This window comes from Meles meles, chromosome 1 (genome assembly GCF_922984935.1).
Source record: "Meles meles chromosome 1, mMelMel3.1 paternal haplotype, whole genome shotgun sequence".
NCBI classification, from domain to species: domain Eukaryota; kingdom Metazoa; phylum Chordata; class Mammalia; order Carnivora; family Mustelidae; genus Meles; species Meles meles.
This window is the reverse complement of record NC_060066.1, coordinates 210,355,938-210,374,992: the sequence shown is the minus strand read 5'-3', so window position 1 is coordinate 210,374,992 and position 19,055 is coordinate 210,355,938. Positions and strand designations below refer to the sequence as shown.

Sequence of the window (19,055 nt, the reverse complement as noted above, 5' to 3'; positions counted from 1 at the left end):
TTGAACCCAGAGGGCTGGAGGGCGGCCGACCCAGATCCCCAGGTCCTGGGCGGCAGGAGGGCCAGAGCAGAAGACGCACCTTCCTCCGGGAAGAGCCTCCTCCTGGGCCGCCCTCTTGTGAATTCTGCCCCAGCTCCCTGTTTCCTGACCTGAATTCCTGAGGACTAATTCCTTCTCGCTTTCCCTAACTCTTCCTTCTCTCGGCTCCATCATGTTTTCTGCTTTGTCTTTGCTCGTTTTGAAAGTGTTTTCTCTATAATCATGTCTCATTTCCCTGTACCTGAACTGGGTTTGTCCTCCTGTTAACTCTGTTGGTCAGCGATGGAAGTTCTTTCTTCCGCAGCTCCTGGCGCTGACCTCTCATTTCCTTTGCTCTCCTCCCCTGCATGCTGAGTGAAGAGACCATCCAAGCCCCCGTTCCTGGGCTCCGGCAGCAGGGGCCATCGGGGATCCTTCCCGGGATTAGGCTCTCGGCAGCGAGAATTCCAGCCTGGTCCCTGGGAACTGTATCCTTGAAAGGGACACCTTTTCCAACAGCTTCCCAGCAGCGGGCTTTTTACTTATGGCGAAGCAAATGATTTAGGCTTCCCTGCTCCTCGAGAGCCCTCCCCAGCCTTGCCCAGTGGGCTCCCGCTGTGGAGGTAGCTGTGCCCCCGGCCTGTGGTTTGGAGAAAGGGGCGGGTCTTACTCGTAGCATCCAGCCTGCTGGGCTTCCGGAGCTCAGGTGTCTTCCTGTCTCTGGGGTCAGATTATTTACAGGAGTGGCGGGCAGTGGGGGGGAGAGAAACACCAGGGATGCAGTAGTGGGAGGCCCTTTTCCCCCTCTCGCAAGCAGGGGTGAATCTGCCTGTATGATGCAATTTAGTACTTAAATGGGTACCTCAAGTCCAGGAATCTGCTTTTCCTATCCCTTGAATGGAACTTGAACCCAGGCTTGACGCAGACCATACACTTTGCCTTCGAAAAGCCAAACAAAACCAACGAGTAACTAAGACTGATCTGAGACACATACCTACATATTCCTGTGTCACAAAATCCTCCGCTTTGCTTCCGTACCACCAAAGCAGCTGGGGTGGCGGTGACCTGGGTGGCGAGAAGGGCCCATCAAGCAGAATGTGACTGGTTTGCAAAATGAGAGCCTAAGTGAAACAGTTACTGTTGAGCTAAAGTCCTGTGAAGGAATGCATAGAAGTTTTTGGAGACTTTCTCCTTTAAAAATTTCATTCATTCATTCATTCATTCTTTTCTTTCCCCCCAGACAGATAAGGAGCTCAGAGTGAGGCAGGGGCGGAATGGTGCTCATTGATTCCAAAGCATCTTTGATCTGCCAGCCAGAGGGGCCTTTGCTGCTGGTCTTTCTTGGACCATTCCAGAGAGGTAGGTTGGGTGAAGGAGACAAGTGTGCGGGAAAGAAGAGATGTGATTTTGTAGACAGCTTGAGAATTTGAACAGACTCCGTCCTCCCTGACCATCCAGCCAAAGGAGAAGCTCTCTGACTTCTGATCTAGGACTAGATCGCGCAGAGGAAGAGAATGACCCAGATGCGTTCTATGAGCCAACAAAGGGAAATGAACTAGACCTGGGCAGGCTCCCCAGGAGAGGGATACTGATGCCTGTGAAGGGAGGGGAGAGGCTCTGCTCCCAGGAACCCTGGGGCTCATTACTGAGCTATTTGACTTGCTTCAGTCATGGTAGTTGGGCTGGCCTTTTTGGGGAGAGAAAAATGAAAACTTTCATCCAAAGGGGATGGAGTGAATTCTTACAACTTGGCATTGCTTCTCAAAGCCTCCTTAGGTAGGGACATTCTATCTCTTCAGAGAGTTGGCATTCGCTGTATCAGTAAGACAGTGCTCGTTAGAACTCTTTGGATGTTCGCTGGGAGATGGATGCAGTTCTTTCTTGGTGCAAATGAAGAAACTGAGGCCAGAGACTGATACTGGCCGAGCATTGGCTTTGCTGTCTGGATGCTAGAGCAGCTCCTGTCACTTCTGATGGAAAGGAGCCCAGGCTTACAGCATGGGGACATCCTTGAAAGCTTCCCCCTGGCCCTACCTCAACCTCATTTTCTCTAGATCTTCATCAGTACTTTCTAAACTTCTTTGTTAGTGTGGCTCTCTTTAAAAAGCTCAAGATATTAAAACAGAATTTTGACCTATAGAGTAGAAGAAATGGTCCAGGCAGAGACTGGCTTAGGACATCCACTCAGCACCCTGTGCCATTTCTGCCACCCTCTGAAGATCTTGGGGTTGCTTCTGTGGAACCCCAGAACTCTGGAACATAGTAAAAAACCGTGGATTGTGTAGACCTTTGTTGGGGGATTGGAATTTCTTCTGTACACCTCTTTACCTATTTATAGTATCATGATTCTCTCTCTCTCTCTCTTTTTAAAGATGTATTTGTTTATTTGCGAGAGGGAGAGAGAGAATGCGGGCACAGGGGAAGGGACAGAGGGAGAGGGAGAATCCCAAGCAGACTCTGCGCTGAGCTCGGACGGAGCCTGATGCAGGGCTCGATCGCATCACCCAGAGATCATGACCCGAGCCAAAACCAAGAATCATATACTTAACTGACTGAGTCACATCTTGATTCTTGTTTCAGCAGATGTCTTTTAATAATTTTTAACCCTCATACTTTTTTATTTATTAAGAAATGCCCACTTACTGTTAAAAGTTTGCCCCCCAACTTGGCATAACCCACTGTCCCCTAACCACCCCTGAGGGAACCACTGTTTCCTTGAAGGAGTATCCTCCCCCAAGTCCCCCAGAAAGCCTTCTACGTGCCTATCTTTGGAAACTTACTTTTTATGTATTGTTAAATGTTACTATGAACTTCCATGAAAATATGACTAATTGAATGCATATGTTTCTCCTGGCTCTGTTTCAAAAGCCCACTAAAATGAGAGTAAGGGATTAAAAAAGGATGAAATCCTTAAGGAAACAGAAAAGGAAATGATGGAGGAGGAGGAGGAGTGAGCAAATACTTTGAGAAACAGAAAGCAGGTCGGTAAAAGAGATGTAAAACGTAAAGTCTTGAATGTCCTGTGTCATGGTAGAGGAAGGCAGGTGTGTTCAAGGACCCACCAAAGGCCCAAGAGTGGGAGCTACAGTGTTCCTGATGACGGGCTGCGGGGTGGGCTGGAAGCAGGAAAATGGAAGGTATGTGTCTGAGCAACAGACCCCTCTCTCAACCCACACAGTCAGGTGGCTCCCTCCTCCATCCCAGTGGAAGATGCCTGTTTCCCCAGAGGCCTCGTTGAACCAGAGCAGCTCAGGCTGGGACTGGGGTGGAAGGAGGCGTGGGATCAGCTGAGTGTAAGAGGCACTGTATTGAGAACAGAAAGACTCAGTGAAAGCTGGTATACTAAACAGCGAGATCTTTCCCTGCTTGGCTCCCAGAACATGGCTGCCTAATCTATACCCCTCTCCGGTTGGGGCCTCGAAGAACTTCTCTCTGAGGAAATGGAGCTCATGAGAAAAAATGACCCTCGAAGACTAACATTGAAGGGACCCTCTTGGAAAGCTCGCTTGCTGCTTTGTCATTTCACAGTGATGCCTGCCAAGCAACTGGCCTTTAGCTGTGCCCAGACAGCTCTGAGTGCCTCTCTTAAGTTTGAATGGGCAGCTGTGGATCATCCCACATAGAACGACGTCCCTGGCATGAAAGACAGAGACCCAGATGAACAAAAAAAGGGCCAGAAGTCGTAAACATGGGTGTTGGAAAACAGGAATACTCATGAAACAATAGTAGGCTCTGGGATATAAAACCTGTGATGGTAGAGGTGCGTGGCTGGCTCAGTCCAGAGCGTGCGACTCTTGATCTCAGAGTTGTGAGTTTGAGCCCCATGTTGGGTATAGAGATTGCTTAAAAATAAGATCTTTTTTTTTTTTAATATTTTATTTATTTGACAGAGAGATGGAGAGAGAGCACAAGCAGAGCAGCAGGGAGAGGGAGAAGGAGGCTCTCTGCCGAGCAGGGAACCCAATGCGGGCTCTATCCCAGGACCCTGGGATCATGACCCGAGCCAAAGGCAGCCACTTAACTGACTGGGCCACCCAGTTGCCCCTAAAAACAAATTCTTAAAAAAAAACAAACAAAAAACAAAACCCAAACAAAAAAAATAAGAACAGCAACTAATAGAAGAAGCAAAAATCTCAATAGAATAGAGCTAGAGGGTGCCTGGGTGGCTCAGTTGGTTGAGCGACTGCCTTCAGCTCAGGTCGTGATCCGCGAGTCCCGGGATGGAGTCCCACATCGGGCTCCCTGCTCCATGAGGAGTCTGCTTCTCTCTCTGACCTTCTCCCCTCTCATGCTCTCTCTCTCTCAAATAAGTAAATAAAATCTAAAAAATAAAATAAAAAAGAATAAAGCTAGAGATTGAAAAGTGAATTTCTAGGAAGTAAAAGAAAAAGACTTAAGAGATGGAGAATAAGAAAGAAAATATAAGAAAACCGGAGAATCAGTTCAGGACTCCCGCTGTCCAGCGCAGAGGAACCCAAGACAGAGAGAAAAATGAAGAAAGGGAAGTTACCAAGCTATAAGAAAAAAATTCTAGAAGTGAAGGAACTTCTTCACTTCACTTCACGAACTTTCAAAACTCCAGCGATAGAACTTGCCAAAAGCCAACAAAGAGAAAAGGGGCCACATCCAGAAGATCAGATAAAAAATGGCCCTGGACGTCACAAGCGCAGCACCAGAAGCCACAAGACAATGGGGCAACTCTTCCAAATTTCCAAGGGAAATTAATTCCCGGGCGAGAATTCTGTAATTGTCATTCAAGCAAAATAATAGCACAAGGGCACCTTTGTAGGTGTGAATTTTCCAAAGCTCTGTGTGTGCGCACGCATGCACGCGCACACACCTTTGTATCACTCTTCAAGGAAACTCGTGGAGACTGTGCCCTACGAAAATGAGCGTAAACTAGGAAAGCGGAACAAATGATACAATATGTGATTGTCTCTTGTTCTTATTGGCCTCCGTTCCCAAATAGCTTTCAGTATTTCAGCTGTTACCTTACTTTGAGTTTTGCAAGTGCAGAGGGAAAAACCAAACACCTCCCCAACCACAGGGACTGAAAAGGACTGACTTCCAAGCTTTCCCTGTAGCGGGGCCCGTGACCTAGACTCCATGGATGAGAGCACCCATGCTGTATTTTGGCAGAGGAGAGGGATGAAGCATGTGCTGTACCGTGGTTATGGCCGTGGCAGCCATGATGGGCTCCAAGGTCAACTTGTTGGCATGGACATGGCCGAGGTACCAACGGGCATTTAGTATCAGTGGCAGAAGGGGCAGTTCCGCCATCAGACCTGCATTGTGGAATCCAGTGTACCAAGTTCTGTTTCTTTTTGGGTTCAGCTTTCTGTTTTTCCTGGAGTTGATAAGCACCTCCTGGTCTCTTTATTTGCTATGTTCGCAGTGTACTAATCACCGATTCTTCCTCAAGCTCTCCAACAGAGCTGTGAAACTCCTCACAGTGCAGCAAATAAGCCAAATGATCTGTCAGCAACTTTTCTGCTTAATCAGTGAGAGCTGGCTTCTTTACTTGCAGCCCAGAACCTTGACGGGTGGAGAGAATGGTGAGAATTCCCATCATCACGGCGAAGCAAAGTCCCAGTGGTGCAGCTGCCCGTGTAGAGCTCAGCCGGGCGAGTTGCAGTATGGCTGAGGGCACCAGGAGGGATATCTTCAAGAAAAGAAAGAAAAAAAAAAAATGAAGCTGGTGGATTATCGGACTTGTTTACCGTATTAGGAGGAGTTTCATGGTTCTGTTACAGAGTTGGGGGAGGAATGACATATTTGCACATAGGAAAAAAAGGAATTATATTTGTACATAGAAAATGAAGCAAATTATAAGTGAGGCAACTATCAACTATAGAAATAACAAAACGTTGAATAAGAAGGAAATAAAACCAGAATATACTATGTGGTTTAGTGTTAAACACTGTTTATGTAGTCTTCATAATAGAAGCACTTAAGTTGTTTTTTTTTTTTTTAAAGATTTTATTTATTTATTAAGGGAGGGAGAGGGAGAGGCAGACTCCCCGCCGAGCAGGGAGCCCAATGAGGGGCTCCATCCCAGGACCCCGAGATCATGACCTGAGCCGAAGGCAGACGCTTAACCCACTGAGCCACCCAGGCGCCCTCAAGTTTGACTAACAAAAAAATTTTCACGTAGCTATGTTCAGAAGATGGAGGAGAGGATATATTGTGTGTGCAGAAGGCACAGTCTCATCTTCTAAGGTCAGAAGTTAAAAGTCGGAAATCGAGCAATACCCGTGTAAATCGGTTATTTAGAAAATTGGAGACAAATACCCAAAAAAACATCTGTAGTCGGGGGCAGGAGGTTTGGACGTGCAGGGCGGGGAGGGGGACTGCTCTTTTTTTTCCTCCCCCCTTGCAAACGGTTTAGCTTTCATTCATTTTTAAAACCACGTACTTGCCTCGCGTTCCTAGATAACAAAACTTCGAAATCATTGTCACAGCCTCCATATCCACCCGTTACAGCTGTTCCCATTTCGTTCTGTGCTTCCTGAAATGCTCTGTCCGCAGACAGATGTTGCCATGGCGAACGGAGGGGCACCTTCGGGTTCCATCTCTCGGAGGCCGTATCTGCAGGCCGTATCTGGTACACAGGTGTCGTTGTGATGACTGTCTTCGCTCCTGTTAATTATCATAATTTCCCTGTGATTCTTGATTTTCCGCTTTCATGAATACCACAAATGAGTATCTTCGTACGTGTAGCTTCCCTGCCGCCCCCTTTGCATTGCTTCCTTAGGACAATTCCCCAATTTCCCCAAATTACCAGACCTAAGAGCGTGGATCTGTCCCTTGATTTTGATGGGCAGTGGCAGGGATTTTCCATTTGGGTGCAGGCCCTTGGCATCCCTGGGTGGGCCATGGACTGAGTCGTAGGAGATAGTTGGGATCGAATTTTTTTGGTAGGATAGTTGGCTCATTTTTCTGATGACCTCAGAAGTCAGGAGTCTCTCTCTCTTTCCCTTCCTCTCCTTCTCTCTCTTTTCATAGAACAGAATTTCCAGAGACCTTTGCTTCTCATTTTTCGATGTCTGTTGGTGTGTTTGGTTCTCCTCCACTGAGGACTTTTTTCCCCATTTTTAAGTATTCAAAATAAAAGTTCCCATTCTATTAAATAATAGACGTTCAAGGGAGACCCATTTAAAATGGGAGAGAGTATGGGACGCCTGGGTGGCTCAGTCGGTGAAGCGTCTGCCTTCGCCTCAGGTCAGGATCCCAGGATGCTGGGATCAAGTCCCGAGTCAGGCTGCCTGCTCAGTGGGGAGTCTGCTGCTCCCTCTCACTCTGCCTCTGCCCCCTGCACTCACGCCTTCTTTCTCTTGCAAATAAATAAATAAATAAAATCTTTTTTTAAAAAAGGTTTTATTTGACAGAGGGTGAGGGAGCACGAGTGGGGGGAAGGGCAGAGGGAGAGGGAGAAGCAGACTCCCCTCCGCCCAACCCCAACCTGAACAGGAGCCCGATGCGGGGCTCCATCCCAGGACCCTGAGATCACGACCCGAGCCAAAGGCACACACTTCACTGACTGAGCCACCAGGAACCCCAATAAAAATCTTTTTTAAAAAATGGGAGAGAGAAGAAGAAGAAACAAAGAAAGAGGGAGCCAGCAGCGGATAGACGAGAAGTCAGGCAGCTCACGCCCTCAGCTTACCTGCCCAGCGGACACTGGGAGACTCCATTATTTCATCCATCCTCGGCCTTCCTCCCTCCCATCCCTTTCCCTCCTCTGGCGGGAGCCTGGGGTGTCAGACCGCCCTCCAGACAAGCCCCCTCTTCTTGTCCTGGGCATGGTTTTGGCGATGTCCGACTTGGCTGGCCTCTGGCTTCTGGACATTTCCCTCCCATCTCCCTTCGGAGACAGATTCCTCCTTCACCTGACCACCACCAGACCCCGCCTGCATAGCCAAGTTCTCCCTCTTGCTGGGGCTGCAGACACTTCTGCCCCACAAACCGGGGTGGCCAGAGTGGACAGAGGATTCTGCTACTCCTGGGCCCCTTGGAGAGACACCCTGAAGCGGGTCTCATGGAAGGTTCTGTGTTTTGGGAAAACAGCTCGCCTATCCTGAAACTACACTGTTGGGGGAACCCGGGGCCAGTCCATTTTCCATCTGGGCTCTACCTTCAGTTCTTTGTCGGAAGGTTGCTGCGGGCGGGGAGTTCTAAGGCTGCGTTGCTGGAAAGCCTGATCCCCAGCCATGAGGAGCAGACGATGGGGGTGTTTTGTGGCAGGTGGGGCCCAAGTTTTCCCACATTAATTTTGCCCTGCCTGCTCTTGCCTGGGGCCCTGGGCTCAAGGCTTTCCCACTTTTCACTCACTTCCATTTTCCTCACAGCAGCCAAAGCAGTTTTTGTCGAGCATAAAGTCCCGGTTTATCAATCCCCTGCTTAAAACCCTCCAGTGGCTTCCCATTGTTATGATAACAAAATCTGGTTCCACACTGTGCCTCTGAGGCCCTGCAGGGTCAGGCTTGCTGCCTCTCCCAGTCATCCCGCCTCTGGGTCATTGAGTCTAGCTGCCTGGTCTCCTGCCTCAGGGCCTTTGCACTTCCTGCTGCCTGAACCCTATTTCATGGATCTTTGCCTGATCTTTCTCATCCTTTGGGCCTCAACTCCAATACGATCTTTCTTGAGCACCTTACCTGGAGCTACCATCCAAAGGAGACCGCCCCTGCAAGTCCCTTTTATTCCGTTCTCTTTTCTTACCTGAAGTCATCTTGTCGTCTGCCTGTCTTTCTTTCTTTTTTTCTTCTTTCCTTCTTTCTTTCATTTCATTTCATTTCTTTCTTCATTTTGCTTTTCTCCTGTTAGACTAAAAACTCCATAGGATTGGAGACGGTGCCTGTCGCATTCCTGATGGGTACATTCCCTGATGCTCAAATAAATATTTGCTGAATGAATGAATGAGTGAATGAGCAGGACTTGGCATCCTGCAGCCTCCTGGGCCACAGGCGGGCGCATTATGTCCTTCCTCCCGCCCCCGAGGGTCTCCAGGAGGATGTGGTTATTGAATGATCTTTGGGCTTTCTCTGGATGCTAGAGCAAGGGGTGGTTTCTAGAAGGCTCCTTTAAGGCAAACATCCAAGAGCTCTGTTGTGAAGTGGGGCCTCTGGATAAAGCACCTTGGGAATTAGCTCTGAAGTGCCTCTGGGCCCCCACTCTGCACATACGTTAGGCAACGGGAAAAGCATCCACCTCATTCTCCGCGGAAGAGATTCTGGAAACAGAACACTTACTAGGAGAACTTTCTGGAGGCTGAGAAGCACCTGAAAATCAGCCCAGCCTGGTGAGGAAGGCCAGCCCAGGTGGCTCCCTGTCCCTTGTCCCAGTGGCTGCTGCTCCGGGCTGATGGTAGATACTAGATAACGTGTGTAACCGCCTTCGAGACTCCTCGAGCTTTCGGGGCGGTGACTTTCAGCTCTGAAATCCGGGTTTTGGACAGATATTTTGTCTTGAAGTTCTAAGAACAAAGCATCTCTCTCTGTAGACAGGTTCACGCTTGCTCTGGAGTAACAGGTGAGGGTACAGGCTTGTCTCATTCAGGGAACCCTCAGGGAGGACGAGGATGTTTACGGCTCGGATAAGCAGGATACAACTTCTCCCTGCTGCTTGTCCCCTGCACCCAGCCGGCTGCGAGTGACTCTTTACCGTTGGAAAGCTGTTCCCCAGGGCGTGGGACTCCAGCACCAGAAAGCCCGTCTTCACATTGACAAACGCCGGGCAGTGGCTTCTACTCGGAGTGTCAGCCACACCTGTGGTGGCCACGAGAAAGACGTGGAACCTTAGCAGACCCAGGAGACAGACTCACAGCCCTAGCACAGTGGGACTTCCAGAGAAATGAGAGGGAGGCCTCGGGGGTCCTGAGTGTGGCACCAGCCACCAGCCAGCCGGTGTGCCATGCCGGGGAGACTGGTGGGTGGGCTGCCGCCTCCCTCCCGGGCTGACGGAAGCGCCGTGGCTCTGGCAGGTGACACCGCTTGCTTGTCCTCCTCTCTTGGAAATAGATTAGGGCCCTAGGGGCACCTGGGTGGCCCTCTCGGTGAAGCGTCTGACTCTTGGTTTCAGCTCAGGTCATGATCGTTTGATACTGTGCTGATGATTGGATGCGGGCGGACGGGGCGGTGGTGGCTGACTCAGACCAAGGAAGGGTGGCTCATGGTTCATCTTTGGTGGGTGCCTCTAGTGCCTTGAGGTGGGTCTGGCCCTCACTTAGCCTCTCTCTCTCAGGCCAGCTCACGCGTCTCTGGGGGGAGCCTGCTGACCCCCAGTAACGCGCTGGGAGCGGCAAAGACCTCTCCCCTAGGCTCCACGCCCCCGGCTGCTCCTTGTCTCTCTCCATGGGGGTGTTCGCTAAGCGGCTCGGATCACTGTGTCTGAAATGGCCCTCTTGCCATCTCGTTGCCCCCAGATCTGTTTCTCCCTCACACTTCCCCTATTTCAGTGTATTTCCACTCCCCGCCCAGTCTCCCAAGCCCACACCTGGCTGTCATCTTTCCTTCTTCCCTCGAGAGCCCCCATCCCATCCGCCAAGCTCCTGAATGTATCCTGATTCCCTGCCTTTCTCATCCCTGGAGGCCCGAGCTCCCCACATCCACGCCCCACCGACTGGCTGGCTTCTCTTTGGTCCTTCCACGCTGAGCCAGCGGCATCACTCTGGATGCAAATCGGGTCCCGTGCTCCTTTGCTAAGGCCGCCCATCACTCTCTGAGTGACACCCAGGCGTCTCCCCTGTGAAGACTCCCCAGGACTTGGTCCTGCTGATCTCTTCACCCCATCTCATCCCTGTTCTCCCCTCCCTGCCCCACCCGCTGGCTCTAGTGGGCGTGGCCTGCCTTCCATCCACTGTGGACACGGCTGGCCCGCTCTGGGTCTCTGCTCCCGCGTCCTCTGCTCAGAGGGGCTCTTCCTGGCTTCTCCGCAGGGAGTAGGCTCTCTCCATTACACCACCGTCTGGCGTGCTGTCTTCCCCGTCTTGACAGAATGTGTGATCATTCTCCCTACCTACTCCGTGTGTGGGTATTACTGTCTCCCCCGTGCACCGCTCTTGGGACTTAATAAATAGTTTAAACTAATATATCTCAGACTGAGTCATATGTACAAAATATCAAATGCGGTGATACATGGGTGCCCGTTACTTCCATGAGATGAAATCACCAACAGTAATTGTGAATTCCTGCATTCAGATCCAAGAGATTCATTGAGAGAACCTGACTTCCTGGGAGAAGTAGCTAGAAGGTTGGCAGCCAGAGAGCTCAGTATAACTGTTGAAGAACTTTCTTGGGGGAAGGGGCTGATAAGATTTTATTAAGCTAACCAATGGGAGTCTGGTACCCAGAACATTCTTCGATAGTTGGCCTGTCAGGCCCCTTCCATAGCATCTTTTTTTGCAGACTGCCAGACTTTGGCAAGAGTCTAAAAACTGTGTTGTAGGGAGAAGAGAGGTACTGAGGTCATCATCCAGGAGAAGGAGCCATCAGATGACAGACAGCTCTCGGTTCCGCTAGATAACAACACAAAGATCAGGGTTGGCTCCAAGAGGCAGGCCAATTTCCAAGGAAAGAACTTTCTAAACACTAGAAGCTTCCTAAAATGGAACTTGCAGCTGCAAATGACCAAAAACAACAACTAAACCCACCCCCCCCAAAAAAAAAACCCAAAAAAGAAAACTGTTCCAAGTTAAAAAAAAAAAGGGGGGGGTGCAGAGGCTGGAGAGGCAGGGGGATTTTTTGGGCGGCTAGAACTGAAAATCCAGGGAGAGCCTCAGGTATGGCTGGATCCAGGGACTCAAAGGCTATCTTCAGGACTCCACCACTCTAGTGTGAGCTCTCCTCTCCTTCATGGTGGTCTTTTCTCAAGTTGCACCCCCAAGAGCAGCAGGAGGTGGTCACCAGCAGCTCTAGGTGGATATTCTCTTTTCTGCTACTCCAGGAGGCAGTACCTGAAGACAGACACCTGGGTGTCTGAGGCACTGGACTGACTTGACATTCTCACTGCCATCCTGGAATCACTGTGGCCAGGAGAGGACGCACAGTGATTGGTGGGCCCAGCCTCCTCCTGGTTCCAATCCGATTCCTGGGGGTGGGGTGGGTGGGGTGGGGTGGGGGGCGGAGTTCGGGGCTCTGATTGGCTGGGCCTGAAGCTCCGTCCGCGCTAGTGGCCAGGAATTCAGCTTGGCTGAACCGCTCCTCCTGAGGGTGTGTGGAGTTGTCCCCAGCTTCCAAATCAAGAAACTGGAAAGTGTCAGCACCCAGAAGCCCCTCGTACCCTTTGACCCTGGGGTAACTGCCCTCCTCCTGGGGTCACCCCGTCTCCCCCCCCCGCCGCCAACGTGGATGAGCTCTGCCTGTGTTCTCTGTATAATTCGAATCGTGAGCGCATACTCCTGTGCCTGACTTCGTTTGTTCCGTTTCATGTTTATGAGATTGATTTACACTGTTGTGTGCCTTTGTAGATCGCTCGTTGTCATTGCTGTGTAACATGCCACTGGGAAAAGAGACCCTCATTTATTTCTCCATTATACTGCTGATGTGCGTTTGGGAAGTTTCCAGTTTGGGACTCTGCGGAACAGCAGTGCCGCACACACTCCTGTTTGTGTTTCCCCTTGCACAGGCACTCGTGTTTCCGATGAATGTAGACCGCGGTGTGCAGTTAATTGCTGGGTCAGAGGGCATCACGTGCTCACTTGAATAGATACTGCCAAGACTGGATACTTTGTCCAGGCCATTGTAGCCATTCTTGTAGCGTTCTTGGAGCAGTTCTAAAGTCCCCGGATTAGTTGGCACCATTGTCCCATACATTGCGGGTGATGAGTCTGAGCTTCGTGGAGGGTTGGGGCTTGTGAGCAGCTGAACCTGGGTCCTGGGCACGCAAAGAGAGAGAGGGTTCCTGCTTCCTCCTGTCGCATCTCTGACATTTGGTTATGTCCTGCCCACACCATCCTGGGTCTTCCTTCCTTAGGCATGAGCCTTATACAGGGAAGTATGCCCGTGCATCCCAGACGGGTGAGTGCAGTTGAAGGCTTCCTTCCACAGCACCATGGGACAGAAGAGCGAGGGGGTGTATTTGTCTCAGGCACCGCCCCTTGGTCTGGAGTCCCAAGGAGCTCCTGCTACTTGTGCCCATCTTGGCCTCGGGACTGAGTGGCCTCAGGTGCCCTGACTTCCTCAGCGTGGGCAGAACACTTGCCGTGTTGTAAGTGGATTCTGGAGGATTCCTGCCTGTCCCTCCCCCCCATTTTGAATCAGAAAGAAAGCCTTTGGCCTGGCCATTCTCAGAAAGAGGAACCCAAAGTAGGCTGTGGTTTTACAATCAGAGGAACTGGATCCCAGTGGTGGTGACATGGTTGGACCCGCATGACACGCGTGTCATGCTGCTCCCAGCAGATTCTACACTTAGCCCGTCGGCGAGGCTGAGGTCTGGGCCCTGTTGGCACAGCCCCTAAAAGAATATCTCCCACAAGCTACACAATCCCTTTCAGTCGTTTTTCTGAGTCATATACATCTAGGAGGATGGGACCCCAGGGTAGGGAAATCTTTCTCGAAAGAATAAATTCTTTCTCGAAAGAATAAAAACCAGAACGTAAAGGACAATATTTGACTCCATCAGCATTAAAAACTTTTCCTTCACCAAAAAAGGCACCATAAACAAAATGAAAAGGTGACTCGGACCAAAAGAAGTTATTTCCAACTCATTTAAGCAACAGAGAAATTGAATCTGGAGTATATTTTTTAAAAACCCTATAAACCAATAAGAAAAAGACAACCCCACAGGAAAAAATGGGCAACATTTATAAGCAGGCTATTTGCAGAAGATAAACATTTTTATGGCTCATCAGGGAAATGCAAATTAAAACGACAAAGGAGCATTCCGCGTGCATCAGATCGGCAGAAACAGTGAATTGGACGATACCAAGCGCCGATGGAGGTAAGGAGAGTAAGCCGGGGACTGCGCTGGTCCTGTTGCTAACCGGCACTGCTGCTTTCCTTTAGCAAAGCCGAGGCTCTTGTTCTAGTTGTCATAGGTCATGGCCGTGATCTGACAGTTCCCCCAGACCAGTGTGGTCCAGCGTGGCGGCCCCCTGCCAGGTGTCACTCTTGAGTACTTGGAAATGGGGAGAGGGATGGAAGAACAACATCTTTAAGCATTTTCTCTCATTTTGATTCATTCAAATGTCAGAATGGATACTGGGCTCATTTCTTGGAAAACTTTTCAGTTTTGTTTTTTTTTTTTTAAGATTTTATTTATTCATTTGACAGAGAGAGAGAGATCACAAGTAGGCAGAGAGGCAGGCAGAGAGAGAAGAGGAAGCAGGCTCCCTGCAGAGCAGAGAGCCCGATGCGGGGCTCGATCCCAGGACCCTGAGATTATGACCTGAGCCGAAGGCAGCGGCTTAATCCACTGAGCCACCCAGGCGCCCCGGAAAACTTTTCAGTTTATTCGGAGCACCTTGAGTCCGCAGCGCTCCTTTTTCATCTGTGAAGTGTATGACATTGACATAGAGGTCAAGTGTTTCCGGTGGAAATGTAGGATCCAAGCTGCAGTGTGCTCTAAGTGAAAATACACACCAGATTTCAAAGACTTCATGCCCCCAAAAGAATGTAAACTATCTCATTAGTAATTTTGCCACGTTGAGGGCCATTTTGAAATGACTGTATTTTGGATATATTGGGTTAAGCAAAATAGATGAGTAAACTTAATTTTTATCTTCTTACTTCTTTTGAATGGACTGCTGGCGACTTTGACATCACCTGTGTGGTTCCCATTGTATTTCTTTGGACAGTGCTCATCCCGACTCTACCTGCACACAAAGCGAGGTGTGTAAGGAGATACATTGTAGCATTGTTTGTAATAACCCGAAAGAGCGGAAACAAACCCTGAGATTCATCAGCAAGAGAAGGGGTAAATAAACTGTGGTTTATTGGCACAGGGAAATAGCACAGGAGTTACAATGAATAAGCCGAAGCTACATGTATCGATGTGGATTAGCCTAAAGAACCTATCGTGGGGGGCGCCTGGGTGGCTCAGTGGGTTAAGCCTCTGCCTTTCGCTCAAGGTCATGATCTCAGGGTCCTGGGATCAAGCCCCGCATCCCATCAGGCTCTCTGCTCAGCGGGGAGCCTGCCATCCCCTCTGCCTCTTCCTGCCTCTCTGCCTACTTGTGATCTCTGTCTGTCAAATAAATAAATAAAATCAAAAAAATAACGTGGGTTGCAGGTTGCCGAAGACTCGCTCTTCAGAGCTACTCATACCAAGTTTGAAAGCATGCAAAAGTGTTGAGAATTGTTTGTGGATACGTATTAGTACAATCAAAGTATAAAAACATGCATGGAAATGACAAATAACCAGAATCTAGATGGTGGTAGCCTGGGCGGGGCGGGGAGGTGTGGAGATACTCAAAAGACCTTTAATTGTGTCTATAGCATTTTATTACCAAAGAGTGCGTATGACTAAGGGGGGATATTTCAACAAGTGTTTGATGGCCAAAGCCATTTTTAAGCCACTTGGTTTCTGGTTAGGAAGTTTCCAAGAGGGGCGTCATGACCTTCGGCTCAGGTCATGATCTCAGGGTCCTAGGATCGAGCCCCACATTGGGCTCCCTGCTCAGCGGGGAGCCTGCTTCTCCCTCTCCCTCTGCCTGTTTTTCTCCTTGCTTGTGCTCTCTCTGTCAAATAAATAAAATGTTTTTAAAAAGAAAAGAAAGCAAGTTTCTAAGAACTGCAGCCTTTGGTCCTTCTTGAGTCCTGGATTGTCTGACCAAGGACCCTGCCATCCCCTGCCTCTGTCTGCCAGCTGGGGGCCGTGGCGGGGCATCCCGCGTTTGTGCGTTCCGGAGAAAAAATGATTTGGAATGGGTCTGTTGGTGTCTTGAATTTGGGCTACTGTGCTGAGGGACGTAGGGTGTCGTGAGAGGGGGGTAGAGTCTGGGGGACAGTAGGAGCCCCAAGCCACCCCAGGAAGGATGAGGCCCCAGAGGGAGGCAAGTTTGGGGTGCCCAGGGGAGAGACTCCTTCCTGAATTTCCTGCCGCCAAAGGTCCCGACATTCTGATTTTCCAGAGAATCCTTTCAAAGAATTCATCCAGCACGCTGGGGATGGCTCATTTTGCCTTTCTTTCCTTTTCAGGACAACCAGGGTCTGAGAGGTGAGAGAGCAGAATGCCCCCTGGGGTTGACTGCCCCATGGAATTCTGGACCAAGGAGGAGAACCAGAGTGTGGCTGTTGACTTCCTGCTGCCCACGGGGGTCTACCTGAACTTCCCTGTGTCCCGGAATGCCAACCTCAGCACCATCAAGAAGGTATGATCCTGACCTTCGAGCTTGGAACTCAAGAGGGCAAGACAGACAGACGCCCAGGCTCCGATCTGAGATCCTAGAAAACAAATTTCAGAAGATAAATAATACCCAAAATTTGTTTGCAAGCTTATAGTTAGAGCGCAGCCTGCATTCTGAATTCAGCTTCTCCCTTTATCAGGACAGGATTACAGTTGCTGGATTCCAGTGGGAGCCTCGGGGTGTGGTTCCCATGGTGGCTTTCCCTTTTCTCCATGACTGTGCTGCTCTCATTTCTGGAACCGATCCCCAGCCCCGGCCACTTGAAAGAGTCTTATCAGTCTTTTCCTGTACAGCTGTCATTATAGTAAAACATCGTCTTTGGAAATAGTTTTGGGTTTTGTCGAATAATTTTCAGGGGTGGATTACTGAGTCAAAGGGTTAGACATCTGGAAAGGATTTGGCAGAGGCTGTCTTGTGATCTCCCAGAGGGCTTGTCTCACTTGCGAAGTGTGGGATTTAGTGGGTCATGCCAGAGGGCAAGACCTTCAGCTCAGAATTTTAAAAGCTTATACTTGGGAGTGGAACAAAAAAACAAAAAAAAAACAAAAAAAAAAAAAAGGAAAGAAGGCAGTGGATCATCTTTGAGGTTTTACTTTTTTTTTAAATCTCCCCTTCTTGGGAGATTTCTTTAAAAATGAAATTTCTTGGGGCGCCTGGGTGGCTCCGTCGGTTAAACCTCTGCCTTCAGCTCAGGTCGTGATCTCAGGGTCTTGGGATCGAGCCCTGCATCAGGCTCTCTGCTCAGCGGGGAGCCTGCTGCCCCTTCCCCCTCTACCTGCCTCTCTGCCTCCTTGTGATATCTCTCTCTCTCTCAAATAAATAAATAATCTTAAAACTTTAAAAAAAATGAAAATAAAAAAATTAACCCCCCCCCCATTTCAAAAGTAATATGGATGCGTTGATTGGGGCAAAGAGGGAAAAGTAGAAGGAGGAAAACAATCACTTGTGATTCCGCTCTTAGGAGACAACCACAGTTAACACTTGGGCTGTTCTCCTGTTTTCTGCGGAGTGTTGTTTTTTGTGATAATTCCGGTTATGAACTTTGAGATCTTTTTTTTTTTTTTTTTTCTGAGTGAAGATTATAACATCTTTCTCGGGCGATTAACTCTTGTAAGGGTAATCTGGTTTTCCTGAGCCTACATGCATCGCTACTCCAGTTCCGACAGCGCAGCAATACAAGACACTTGGGTCCCTGCGCGCACCCCAGTTTGCCTTCGGCGTCTCCATACTTTTATTTCCTCGAGAGGCCAGCTGGTGAATATTCTCGGCTTTTCTGGCCATCTGGTATTTATCGCAAACACTCAACTCTGCCAGTGCTGGCCCAGGGCGGCCTTAGACTGTGCGAGAATGAGTGGGTGTGTCTGTCTTCTAGTAACTGGGGAGTGGACCAGTTTTGCCTGCAGACCCTACTTCCTCTTGGCAAATCCTGCTCTCTATTCGTTACTATGTTTATTCGAGTTGTTTTTATAGAAATGGGCTTCAACTATATCTGCTGTTATATGCCTTGGGTTTTTGTTTTTTTGTTTTTTAAAGATTTTATTTATTTATTGGACAAAGAGAGACAGAGAGGGAACACAAGCAGGGGGAATGGGAGAGGGAGAAGCAGGCTTTCCGCTAGGTGCGTACCCTGATGTGGGGCTCGATCCCAGGACCCTGGGATCATGACCTGAACCAAAGGCAGACGCTTAACGACTGAGAGCCCCAGGTGCCCCATACCTTTGGGCTTTTTTTCCTACTTAGCCTGTCTCTTAGAGCCCTCTGTGCCTGTTCATGCAGGTGTTCTAGATTCTGGGTCATGCCCTGCCCCCCACCCCCTCCATCCCTTTGTGCTGATGGGCCGTCATTATCCATCCCCCCATGGAAGATGAATAGGGCTGGTCTCTCCTCTCCCATCTTCTCTGTGACTCAGTGCTGAACACCTTTGCACTAAAGCGTGACCATTAGATGGCTCTCCCAGGGATCCCCTGGGGACACCTCGTCCTGAGGGCACCCGCTGACCGCCCTAGCTGAACACAGCCCATAGAGGGCTTGACGACTCTCGGTGTGTTCAGCTTTTCTGAATCAGTTGCCAACATTTGGAAATCAGAACCCCAGAATGATTAGCTGTGGGGGGAGGGTTGCCTGGAGGTCATGTCCGGCTGGCCGTCTCTCAAGGCTAACATACAGGGGAGACTGGGCAGGCTTTCGGCGTGGACCAGGCGCCCTCCGCAGAAGGGCAGCGATGGAGGCTCAGGGGACCCATGTGGTCAGCGCTCACGGGGTCTGCCGAGGACAGGGTTTGGGGATCTCGGCTTTGCCCTCTGGTCGGGGTTGTGCAGGGCGGGACCCCCAGGCTGAGGCCAGCCCCCAGCCACCTTGAGGCTCCCCGTGGCCTGCAAGCCGTGGCTGGAGGGGCTGAGCGGCCGCTGTCCCTTCAGGTGTTGTGGCACCGAGCCCAGTATGAGCCGCTCTTCCACATGCTCAGCGACCCCGAGGCCTACGTGTTCACCTGCGTCAACCAGACCGCGGAGCAGCAGGAGCTGGAGGACGAGCAGCGGCGGCTCTGTGACATCCAGCCCTTCCTGCCGGTGCTGCGCCTGGTGGCCCGAGAGGGGGACAGAGTGAAGAAGCTGGTCAACTCCCAGATCAGCCTCCTCATCGGCAAAGGTGTCCCGCGTGCGGGTGGGCTGGCCCCGGCCCCCCGCCCCCACCCCCT

The 19,055-nt window shown here is 50.1% G+C and overlaps 1 protein-coding gene across 7 annotated transcripts in view; it reads left to right on the top strand.

Annotated features, from left to right (window-relative positions):
• The window catches only part of PIK3CD (phosphatidylinositol-4,5-bisphosphate 3-kinase catalytic subunit delta), a 50,057-nt gene that overhangs the window by 20,179 nt on the left and 10,823 nt on the right, over window positions 1-19,055 (top strand). For 5 of the 7 annotated variants that reach the window (XM_046011854.1, XM_046011869.1, XM_046011850.1 and 2 more), the window contains exons 2-4: window positions 1,259-1,377; window positions 16,152-16,324; window positions 18,778-19,006. In XM_046011854.1, coding sequence (XP_045867810.1) covers window positions 16,184-16,324; window positions 18,778-19,006 — 370 coding nt within the window. In that variant the 5' untranslated portion in view covers window positions 1,259-1,377; window positions 16,152-16,183. Of the gene's footprint in view, window positions 1-1,258; window positions 1,378-14,465; window positions 14,844-16,151; window positions 16,325-18,777; window positions 19,007-19,055 lie in introns of those variants that run through there. The other 2 variants (XM_046011863.1, XM_046011858.1) reach the window with 2 other exon arrangements.